At 42.0% G+C, this 12,882-nt stretch overlaps 1 protein-coding gene across 1 annotated transcript in view; it reads left to right on the top strand.

The window, feature by feature from the left end:
• The window catches only part of lrrc75bb (leucine rich repeat containing 75Bb), a 50,767-nt gene that overhangs the window by 23,295 nt on the left and 14,590 nt on the right, over window positions 1–12,882 (top strand). Inside the window, exon 3 of the mRNA XM_014130883.3 lies at window positions 523–635. Coding sequence (XP_013986358.1) covers window positions 523–635 — 113 coding nt within the window. The remainder of the gene's footprint in view (window positions 1–522; window positions 636–12,882) is intronic.

Here is a 12,882-nt window from a genome sequence, read left to right as displayed (position 1 = left end):
CCGTAAGTGATACAATGGTCCATTGAAATATGTTTTTGGGCTTCTAAGTGTATAAATTCATTCTATGGAGTCACAAGTTTACCTGTTGTGCTAAATGTGGTTAAGACTACCTTGAAATCAGAACAACAGGTGCATTTGTTGTAAACACATTCCTAAGAGTTTTCAATCTCTTGCAAGATATTCAGCACTGTATAATATGGATACGGTCATTCGATTGGATATGATTTAGTAAAGTTATGTACTTTATACATATAGAATGTATATCATCCCTGATATTGAATCAATTCTCAACAAAGGGGTCAAATTCAGTTGTTCATGATGTCGGAAAGGAAAATAAGCATGTTTTCATTACGTTAATTCACTTCAGAAAGTCAAATAGAGCAGTCATTTGATTATTCCTCAATTTGAAAGCCAGCCACTTTTTAAGCCCTTTGAAACCTTTTGAGGCCTTTTTTCAGCTGTAGCTGCCAGCAAAAGAGATTAAGGTGTTTGGGTTTGTGTGTTTTTGTGTGTGTATTACAGGAGAAGGACACCCTGAAGTCGTCCGACAAGATCTGCAGACAGCTGATATTCCACCTGACCCCTCACTCCAAGTGGATGAGACAGAGCGTGCCCAGGAGGAAGTCGCAGGCCTGGTGAGTCCGTCCGTCTGCCCGTTTGCACATCCACACACCGGGACAGCTACTGCCATAACACCAACGCAAACGAATAAACAGCTAACAGCAAACTAACACCAGAGCAGTGATACGGTACGCATGCCCTAGAACCTTCTAAACCCACTAAAACAAGACAGTCTTGTGGTCAGTGTGTGTCAGAGATAAGGCACTCCTGACATTGGGCTAAGGCGCTTTACTGTACAATACCTGCTAGGATTTCATGTGCTAGATCACATCCAACCCTGTCCCTGGAGAGCTGCCCTTCTGTAAGTTTTCATTCCAACCCCACTTGTAACGAACCTGACTCAGCTTATCAACCAGCTAATTTGTAGAAGCAGGTGCCCTAAATTAGTGTTGGGAGTGAAAACCTAGAGGATGGTAGCTCTCCAGGAACACGGTTGGAGAGCCCTGTGTTAGATAATTATACAGCAGCACCAGCTGCCACAAAGTCAAATAAGTTATTGTATTGGGGTCCTATAATATTGACCTGTGCAGTAGCCTATTGTTTGGGGCAGGATATCATGTTCACTTGGTCAGTTTCAGTTTCTTGGGGAGTGTACTGTCGCCTCACTGCACAGCTTGACAACTGCCATGGTGCTGTAGACTTATCTCACCCAGAAATAAATGAACAAATCAATCATAATGAATAACAGAAAGGTTTTAATGAAATAAAACATCAGACCGATTTAGCTCGAGAAACGCTGTGTAAAGAATAGACAGAACTGCAAATGCTCTCCAGCTCTAATTGCCAAGGTGCATTTGAGGGGAAGAAGGAAGGAAACAATCTAATGATCTTCATGTGTTTCTATCTCCCTGAGCAATTAAACTAGTTTGTGAGATGTTTGACAGCCCCAGTCGAACCTCCTAGCCCGTCTCCTTGTTGCAACGTTTCAAAAGATGTGTCAACAATAACGAGGGTGGCTCTCCCACTGTGTTCATTAGCAGACTCTGCTCTGGTAGCAGGCTCCTCGCTGTAAACCGTCCTTATTCTCATAGCCTGAACCCTCTTAGTAGACAGCCTCTCTCCTCACTGCCTCAACCCTAACTAACTACCCAGCCAGGCAGCCTCTCTTCTCACTGCCTCAACCCTAACTAACTACCCAGCCAGGCAGCCTCTCTCCTCACTGCCTCAACCCTAACTAACTACCCAGCCAGGCAGCCTCTCTCCTCACTGCCTCAACCCTAACTAACTACCCAGCCAGGCAGCCTCTCTCCTCACTGCCTCAACCCTAACTAACTACCCAGGCAGGCAGCCTCTCTCCTCACTGCCTCAACCCTAACTAACTACCAAGCCAGGCAGCCTCTTTCCTCACTGCCTCAACCCTAACTACCCAGCCAGGCAGCCTCTCTCCTCACTGCCTCAACCCTAACTAACTACCCAGCCAGACAGCCTCTTTCCTCACTGTCTCAACCCTAACTAACTACCCAGCCAGGCAGCCTCTCTCCTCACTGCCTCAACCCTAACTAACTAACTACCCAGCCAGACAGCCTCTTTCCTCACTGCCTCAACCCTAACTAACTACCCAGCCAGTTAGCCTCTTTCCTCACTGCCTCAACCCTAACTAACTACCCAGCCAGACAGCCTCTTTCCTCACTGCCTCAACCCTAACTAACTACCCAGCCAGGCAGCCTCTCTCCTCACTGCCTCAACCCTAACTAACTACCCAGCCAGACAGTCTCTTTCTTCACTGCCTCAACCCTAACTAACTACCCAGCCAGACAGCCTCAGCCATACTGCGATGGAACCCCATTAACTAGGGTTCCGTTAGCTGGTAATAGCCGCATTTTGACCGATAAAAAAATAGAAAAGCCGATAAATAAAATTGGTGCCTACCAATTGTCCGGGAGAAGAAGGAAAAATCTCATTGCGAAATTATGCTTTTTAGCCTATTCATTGATGGAAATACCAGTCAATGTACTTTAAATACATTTGACTGGTCATGCTTATTGGTGTATAGGTTCATTTCCATAATTTAGTGGAATTAAATTGGCACGTGTACAGTATATTCGTTATGTATCTTATTTATCACATGCATACATCATACAAATACAGAGCCTTTGAGTGGAAAATCTCAAACAGCAAATGCATAGGCAACAGAAGGCATGCTTCATCAGTGCTTCACACACCACTTTGCAATGAACTGGAGGCAGTATGCATTTTGAAAACATATACTGAATCGTTTGAAACCTGATCGTTTTAATACATAAGCAAAAAAACAAATGTCCCTTTTTCAGTACCCAGTCTTTCAAAGATAATTCGTAGAAAATACAAATAACTTCACAGATCTTCATTGTGAAGGGTTTAAACACTGTTTCCCATGCTTGTTCAATGAACCATGAACAATTAATGAACATGCACCAGTGGAACGGTCATTAAGACACTAACAGCTTACAGACTGTAGGCAATTAAGGTCACAGTTATGAAAACTTATGACACTAAAGAGGCATTTCTACTGACTCTGGAAAAACACCAAAAGAAAGATGCCCAGGGTCCCTGCTCATCTGTGTGAACGTGCCTTAGGCATGCTGCAAGGAGGCATGAGGACTGCAGATGTGGCCAGGGTAATAAATTGCAATGTCCGTACTGTGAGACATCTAAGACAGCACTACAGGGAGACAGGACAGACAGCTGATCGTCCTCGCAGTGGAAGACCACGTGTAACAACACCTGCACAGGATCGGTACATCCGAACATCACACCTGCAGGACAGGTACAGGATGGCAACAACAACTGCCCGAGTTACACCAGGAACGCACAATCCCTCCATCAGTGCTCAGACTGTCCGCAATAGGCTGAGAGAGGCTGGACTGAGGGCTTGTAGGCCTGTTGTAAGGCAGGTCCTCACCAGACATCACTGGCAACAACGTCGCCTATGGGCAACGGATCTCAATCCCATTAAGTACGTCTGGGACCTGTTGGATCGGAGGGTGAGGGCTAGGACCATTCCCTCCAGAAATGTCCGGGAACTTGCAGGTGCCTTGGTGGAAGAGTGGGGTAACATCTCACAGCAAGAACTGGCAAATCTGGTGCAGTCCATGAGGAGGAGATGCACTGCAGTACTTATTGCAGCTGGTGGCAACACCAGATTCTGACTGTTACTTTTGATTTTAACCCCCCCTTTGTTCAGGGACACATTATTCAATTTCTGTTAGTCACATGTCTGTGGAAGTTGTTCAGTTTATGTCTCAGTTGTTGAGTCTTGTTATGTTCATACAAATATTTACACGTTAAGTTTCCTGAAAATAAACGCAGTTGACAGTGAGAGGACGTTTCTTTTTTTGCTGAGTTTATTATGAGGCATGTCTTACCTTGCTTCCAAGTAACCTAGCCAAAGTCATACCATATCCGTGGACAGTGATTTAATATCAACTTTCTTTCATTGTCTTGTAGCCAAAGGCACAATACTAGTCCTATTAGCAACCCATGCTAGTTGTTGCATATTAGATCTCCCCTCTTTCTAAATGATATCTCTGTCACATGAAACCATTCACATGCACGTTGCCCTTCTTAAAACTGTGTTTTCCCGCTAATTGCATTATGTAACAAACATTGCAGTGTGCATCGCTGCGCTTAGCTATAATGTGAAGAAAGAATAGTTTTATCAACATTTTAAGCTAAACGTTCTGATCTGTTGCATCAGATTTGTTGCTTTTTAATATTTTATATGTAACCTAGGCCTACTGGTTGTATGAATTTGGGCACTATCGTCTCACAACTGTTCCAGAGTCTGTTTGGAATAGGCTATTTCTTTTTCGACAAACTGACCAATAGAATAGGTCGATTTTGTTCTATGGGGGATAGTAGATTGACATAGGCTAGTGATTTTGCTGTTCATTACTCATCTTGTTGGCTGGGGAAAAGTAAATGTGGAAAGGAATTCTAACATCTTCAAAGTGTACATCAGAATTCGGTAAGAAGTATCGCACATCGTTGCATCCTCGACTTGTATGTCCTGTTCATATGAATTACCATAATCAAAATGTGATTTCTGTTATTCTGAGCACCGTGGATGGACGCCCTAATCAGGTTACGCACCCAATGCATATCGGTCCGGTAAATTTCTCAGGTGTGCGGTAAATGAAAATGCTGCCGGTCAAATATCCGGCGCCACATTTTTCTAACGGAAACCCTGCCGTCAACCCATTTCTATTCAAGTACATTTCCAGGCTTAATGAAAAATCTCTGAAGACTTTGAAAGAGTTTGTGCTGTGAATATACTAGTAGCATTTATAATTCATAATGGTTTCACTGTTTCAATGATAATAGGTATTTAACAATCTTTGATAATGGGTATACTTTACATAAAGTGATGCTTTTCTTCAATTGATGTCTTTATGATTTTGAGTAATCTTCCCCTTTTATCCTCTTTATCTCTCGCTCGCTCTCTCTCTCTCTCTCTCTCTCTCTCTCTGTGTTTCTCTCACGCTCCCTCTCAGGTTGGTCCTATTTTATAATCCTTTTTCTCACATCGATTTTTTTTCTATTTTTTCTTTCTTTCTTTTAAGAGTCCATTTTGTTCAACAGTTGCCTCACAGAGCGAACAGAGCAGGTCTGCGGTCTGAGCTGGGGCTCCTGGGAAAATCTTCTGTCATAGAGAGAGAGAAGAAGAGAGATGAGGGAGGGGGAGAGCAAAGAGAGAGGAAGAGAAAGAATGAGAGAGGGTGGGTGGGAGAGGAGGGGGGGCACTACAAGGTTACCCATTAGAACCCCTGTGTTTCTTTCATTCCTCCCACCTTGTCTTACAGTAAATAGGTTACAGCTATAGATCTGTTCTCTCATGTATAGGAAAGAAAATACTTATTACATGTGCAATAGCATGCTTTCCAGCGACAGAAAATGTAATTATTTTCACAGAAGAGATGGAATAGAATTCATTGTATTCGTTTCAGAGCTCATACATAAAATGTATTACTTCAGTCAGCTCAGTCTTAGAACACAGTGTAAGGTGCAGAGACATTTTGTCCTTTATTGTTTGGAATCGTGTTCCAGGAGAGTTGAAAGTCTATTTGATTAGTGTCCGCAATAGCATGTTATAGTGTCCTCCTTTTAATAACTGACTGAGTCCCCCTGAACATGTTTATAATATTTTCTACATCTGCATTGGATTTCAAATTAATCAACTCCATATTCTTTAATACCCTGAAATTGCTCTTCCAGCACAATCGGAGGAGAATTCGCTCATATAGCAGATGTTATTTCATTACTTATCTTTACTTCCAGGCAATCACTGACGCCGTCATCTGAGGTCTTAATAACGACATCCAATGATGAATCTAGCTCAGTAAAAATAGGAAGAAGCCCTGCCTGCAGCCAATTTAGTGGATACCGTAAGACAACATTCCCCATGTAGTAATAAATGCATTGCACAGTACTTGCTGATGAGGGTTTGAAGTTATGAAGGAAGTCAGTGGATATGAGTTAAATGCTCTATGCTGTGTGTGCATGCTCAGTAAATAAATGCTACTTCTACTTCTAACCCAATTTATACTTATTTTTATCCCTTTATATGGTACTACACTCATACTAAACTCATCATTCAGAAGCATTATCAGCTGCATGGGTCAACGGTTATCCAAGCAGCTCAATATAAAGCATTATTAGCTTTAGGTGAATGGTTAGATACTGGCGTTGAGTGCTTTTATGGCTGTCGGGCTGTTAGCAAATCAAATCAAATTGTATAGGTCACATACACATGGTTAGCAAATGTTAATGCGAGTGTAGCGAAATGCTTGTGCTTCTAGTTCCGACAGTGCAGTAATGTCTAACAAGTAATCGAACAATTCCCCAACAGCTACCTAATACACACAAATCTAAAGGGATGGAATAAGAATATGTACATGCAGTTGAAGTCGTAAGTTTACAAACACTTCGGTTGGAGTCATTAAAACTCGTTTTTCAACCACTCCACCATTTTCTTGTTAACAAACTATAGTTTTGGAAAGTCGGTTAGGACATCTACTGTGTGCATGACACAAGTAATTTGTCCAACAATTGTTTACGGACAGATCATTTCACTTAGAATTCATTGTGTCACAATTTCAGTGGGTCAGAAGTTACATACACTAAGTTCACTGTGCCTTTAAACAGCATGGAAAATTCCAGAAAATTATGTCATAGCTTTAGAAGCTTCTGATAGGCTAATTGACATAATTTGAGTCAATTGGAGGTGTACCTGTGGATGTACCTCGAAAGATGTGGCAAAATGACTTAAGGACAACAAAGTCAAGGTATTGGAGTGGCCATCACAAAACCCTGACCTCAATCCTATAGAACATTTGTGGGCAGAACTGAAAAGGCGTGTGCGAGCAAGGAGGCCTACAAACCTGACTCAGTTACAACATGCTCTGTCAGGAGGATTGGGACAAAATTCACCCAACTTATTGTGGGAAGCTTGTGGAAGGCTACCTGAAATGTTTGACCCAAGTTAAACAATTTAAAGGCAATGCTACCAAATACTAATTGAGTGTATGTAATCTTCTGACCCACTGGGAATGTGATGAAAGAAATAAAAGCTGAAATAAATCATTCTGTCACGGGTGTCGTAGGGATTGGACCAAAACGCAGCGGGAACGTGTAAACTCATCTTCCTATTTTATTAAAGAAGGAAAACAAAAGAAACACGTATACAAAAACAACAAACGACACTAAACAGTCCCGTCAGGTGCACAAACACAAAACAGGAAATAACCACCCACCAACACAAGCTGAAAAACCTCTACTAAATAGGACCTCCAATCAGAGGCAACAAGAAACAGCTGCCTCCAATTGAAGGTCAAACAAAAACCCTAAACATAGAAATAGAAAAACTAGACACGGACATAGAAATATACTAACATAGAACATATACCGAAACACATAAAACAAACACCCCCTGCCACGCCCTGACCAAACTACAATAACAAACAACCTCTTTTACTGGTCAGGACGTGACACATTCTCTCTACTATTATTCTGACATTTCACATTCTTCAAATAAAGTGGTGATCCTAACTGACCCAAGACAGGACATTTTTACCAGGATTAAATGTCAGGAATTGTGAAAAACTGAGTTTAAGTGTATTTGGCTAAGGTGTATGTAAACTTCCGACTTCAACTGTATAAATATATGGATGAGCGATGGCCGAGCGGCATAGGGTAGGTGGAATAGATGGTATAAGGTACAGTATATACATATGAGATGAGTAATGTAAGATATGTTAACATTATTAAAGTGGCCCTGTTTAAAGTGACTAGTGATATATTTATTCAAGTGGCCAGTGATTTAAGTCTCTATCGAGGCAGCAGCCTCTCTGAGTTAGTGATTGCTGTTTAACAGTTTGATGGCCTTGAGATAGAAGCTGTTTTTCAGTCTCTCGGTCCCAGCTTTGATGCACCTGTACTGACCTCGCACAGGTCTTATCAGCTGTGCATGTGGGTGAATGAATATATCCACCAGGGGCTCTGATATCTGACCCAGACACAGGCTACAGAATCAGACGATTAGGTTACATAGTACCAACCACGCATTTGACAGCCTGTTCCTCACTGCTATCCCTAGCACACTGCTGGCACACACAAACCTTTGCACACACACACCCACACATCTAGACACTTCCACATACACTCTGACTGTGACATGAGGTAACAGGTTTATCCAAGGCAGGTGGAGTAGGTAGGGTTTCAGTCAACTCAGCACGTGTCAAGCCCCGTTTGATTGACTGTCAATTTCACACTGATCCAAAGGTGTGAAACGACTTGATACAGTGCGGAAAAAAAGATACTGCCAAGGTTACTTTTGCACATCCCATGCGATGTAACTTCATTGGTCTTTCTTGCCTATTTTTGTCCCTTGAATTCACTCATACACTCACAAGGACATTGTAGTATGCTTTTCATTGGGTTGCTTGTTCAGCTAAGCATGCAGTATTGTATACAAGTTGACGTTGGTTTACTCAGGCAGTTCAGGTTAATTAGCTACCCTGCTCAGGAGCACAACAGTGTTCTGTCATTCTATTGCTACCACTACCTGTTGTGTCACTACCATTGTTCAGTGACTCCAGTAGACTTGTGAGTCTAGGACAAAGTTGTCCATGATACTGAAGCACTTCTCCTTCATTTATTTATTTACATCACTCATCTGCCTGTTTCCCCGGTGTCAGCTGTTTCAATGTGTTTAACCTATTTCCAGGTCTCTCTACAAAAAGGTCATGACAACTCTGACTCATCCCTCCTGACCCTTTAATAACCTGAGAGACATGCTCAAGGTGAGAAAAGGAGGTGAAATGAGTAAACAACATGTGGGAGGAAAATATAAACATAAATATAGACTTCCTTTTAGAGTCGAGTGAAATGCTTACTTAGAATGAAATAGAGAATGAAAAAGGGAAATGTCTTAGCAGGTCACAGAGTGGTATGTCATTGTAAGTACCTTATCTGTGAACATTGCCTCATGTTGTCCCTCCCCTAACCATTTGATTGAGTATAAAAGTCTCCTCCTCTCATAGATTAAGTAGTCGGTATAGTTTCTTGTATACTCTAGGTAATCCAATCAATCTCTCATTGTTCTTCGCCAGCAGCATACCACCCTGCATCCCACTGCTGGCTTGCTTCTGAAGCTAAGTAGGTTTGGTCCTTGGATGGGAGACCAGATGCTACTGGAAGTGGTGTTGGAGGGCCAGTAGGAAGCACTCTTTCCTCTGGTCTAAAAATATATCCCATTGCCCTGTGTAGGGTGCTGTCTTTTGGATGGGACGTTAAACAGGTGTCCTGACTCTCTATGGTCACTAAAAAGCCCATGGCACTTATTGAGTAGGGGTGTTAACCCTGGTGTCCTGGCTAAATTCCCTATCTGGCCCTCATACCATCATGGTCACCTAATCATCCCCAGTTTGCAGTTTCCCCCGTAACTATTCCCCAGGTCATTGCTGTAAATGAGAATGTTTTCTCAGTCAACTTACCTGGTAAAATAATGGTTAAAAAAATGTCTAGCCTCCACCTTGTAGAGAAACATAAGGAGTCATCCGTGGTCCTTATCCATAATGAATGACACATTTCCCAATGAGCCCAGCATCGTAGGGCCTCTTTACACTACACTTCTTTGACGGCACAAACTAGGTCCAGGAGAGATACTTGTGTAGTATAAAGAGACGGATCTAGATTCAAATCTCTCTTGAAGAGATGTCTCCCACAATACCTCTGGAGATAGTGTGGGAGACATCTACACCACATTCTCCCCTCTGAGTGGTAGGGCTCTCCCACACCACATGTACCTGCAAGAATTACCTTGATTACCTTAATACCAGTAGACAGCATTTTTGCTCTGTTAGCCAAATTCTAAATTAGGATATCCACATTCTCTGTGGTTGTGATCCATTGATTATATCTGTGAAAACTTGTTGATCTGATATTAGAGCTTTTGATTTGGACCTTGCGTAGAAAAAAACATTGGGGATTACAGGAAAATATGGAGGGAGAGAAAACCTGAAGAATGAGTCAAAGAGCATTTTTGTTGCTGCCTGGTCTGACTTTTACACAGAGCAAATCCCCATTGCCTCCCAAATACCATCAAGCACCACTGTGTCCCTTTGGAACGCTGCACTTTAATGTTGGTTTCATAACCGGGCCTTGACATTGCAGACAGGGGTGCAGTCTTCCATGATTTAGTATTCAGTATTTTATCAGGATAAAGTAGCAGCTACTCTTCCTGGTGTCCAGTTACAGTTATGTAACGCAAACCCTTTTCCATGGAAACTGAAAACATGGCAAATAATGTACTTCTGGAATAGTTTTTGTTTTTTCATACACTCTTAGAAAAAAGGGATCCAAAGGGTTCTTTGGCTGTCCCCATAGGATAACCCTTTTTGGTTTCAGGTTGAACTCTTTTGGGTTCCATGTAGAACACTCTGTTGTGGAAAGGGTTGTACATGGAACCCAAATGGGTTCTACCTGGAACCAGAAAATGGTTCTTCAAAGGGTTCTCCTATGGGGACAGCCAAACAACCCTTCTATGTTATAGCTAGTACAAGATTCTTCTAAGAGCGTAGAATACATGCTCACAGAGATATGTCTTAACACCTGTAGCTCTAGATACTGAGTAAGCAACTGTCATTTATTCACTTTATTAATAATTCACTTTATACATTCAATGAAAAAAACTACCTTTGTGAACTTAGTACAGATACAGTAGATCCTATTAGGCAGGAGAGCGAGGCAAACAGAGTGTGGGAGAAAGGTTATTACGGTTTATAGTTCATGGCTTTGCTTTACCTTGAATTGTGTTATTGTACGTGTGTTCCTTCATGTTGTGTTGTGTTGTGTTCTGTTCCCTCACGTTGTTGTGTTGTGGTGCGTGTCGTTGCACACTGCGCTGAGCTGCCACTCCAGCCTGTGTTAGGGGAACCCGGTGGCGTGCTGGTGTCAGGAGGGCCCATGAGAAGTGGCTGATTGGCGGATTAGTGGAAGGAAGGAGGCGTTGGTTGGCACTGATACAGTCTGCTCCTCCCCTCCCTCTGAGACCTCTGTGCCCTTCTCTGGGCTAATTAAAGCATCTTGGCATACACCTGTGGAGAAGCCTGGGGGGTCTCATAGAGCTGGATCATGAAGGGTTGGTGGGAGGAGAGGACTCCTTCAGAGGCTGTTGGAAGAGGCTTACTTAGTGGTGGGTTTAGGGGTGAAAGCCTGTGTGTGTATGTTCGTATGCGTGCCCAATCAGAATGATAGCTTGGCTCAAACCAAATGTGTTGCTGGATGTTAGCTTCCAAGGCCCTGTGGCTAAGTTCTGAATCACTGCATGCACATCCATTTGTGCAACGGGCCCAGCAGCAGTACTAAAATGTTGTCAAATATTTTCACTCTGAAAAGCTTCTCTGTGGTGTCCCCTTTTAAAACCACCCAGGCCTAGGAATCTGTGCCCTATCTCGCCAATAGACATGACACAAACTGAAAGAAAGAATAACATAAAGCACAATGAGAGAATTCCACACCTGGTTTAGTGTTGAAAGAATAGATTAGTTAGCAGAAAGCCCTGGTTCTCACAAGGCTCAGCCAACCTAGACCATCCATCATGTTTAATGCAGATACCCAGACCATTCATCATGTATAATACAGATACCCAGACCATTCATCATGTATAATACAGATACCCAGACCATTCATCATGTATAATACAGATACCCAGACCATTCATCATGTATAATACAGATACCCAGACCATTCATCATGTATAATACAGATACCCAGACCATTCATCATGTATAATACAGATACCCAGACCATTCATCATGTATAATACAGATACCCAGACCATTCATCATGTATAATACAGATACCCAGACCATTCATCATGTATAATACAGATACCCAGACCATTCATCATGTATAATACAGATACCCAGACCATTCATCATGTATAATACAGATACCCAGACCATTCATCATGTATAATACAGATACCCAGACCATTCATCATGTATAATACAGATACCCAGACCATTCATCATGTTTAATACAGATACCCAGACCATTCATCATGTATAATACAGATACCCAGACCATTCATCATGTTTAATACAGATACCCAGACCATTCATCATGTATAATACAGATACCCAGACCATTCATCATGTATAATACAGATACCCAGACCATTCATCATGTATAATACAGATACCCAGACCATTCATCATGTATAATACAGATACCCAGACCATTCATCATGTATAATACAGATACCCAGACCATCCATCATGTATAATACAGATACCCAGACCATCCATCATGTATAATACAGATACCCAGACCATCCATCATGTTTAATACAGATACCCAGACCATTCATCATGTATAATACAGATACCCAGACCATTCATCATGTATAATACAGATACCCAGACCATTCATCATGTATAATACAGATACCCAGACCATTCATCATGTATAATACAGATACCCAGACCATTCATCATGTTTAATACAGATACCCAGACCATCCATCATGTATAATACAGATACCCAGACCATCCATCATGTATAATACAGATACCCAGACCATCCATCATGTTTAATACAGATACCCAGACCATTCATCATGTATAATACAGATACCCAGACCATTCATCATGTATAATACAGATACCCAGAGCATCCATCATGTTTAATACAGATACCCAGACCATCCATCATGTTTAATACAGATACCCAGACCATTCATCATGTATAATACAGATACCCAGACCATTCATCATGTAT

The sequence above is a fragment of the Salmo salar genome, chromosome 01 (assembly GCF_965601325.2).
Source record: "Salmo salar chromosome 01, fSalSal1, whole genome shotgun sequence".
NCBI lineage: Eukaryota > Metazoa > Chordata > Actinopteri > Salmoniformes > Salmonidae > Salmo > Salmo salar.
Note: the sequence above shows the minus strand (reverse complement) of the source record. Positions and strands in the feature narration are given on the sequence as shown.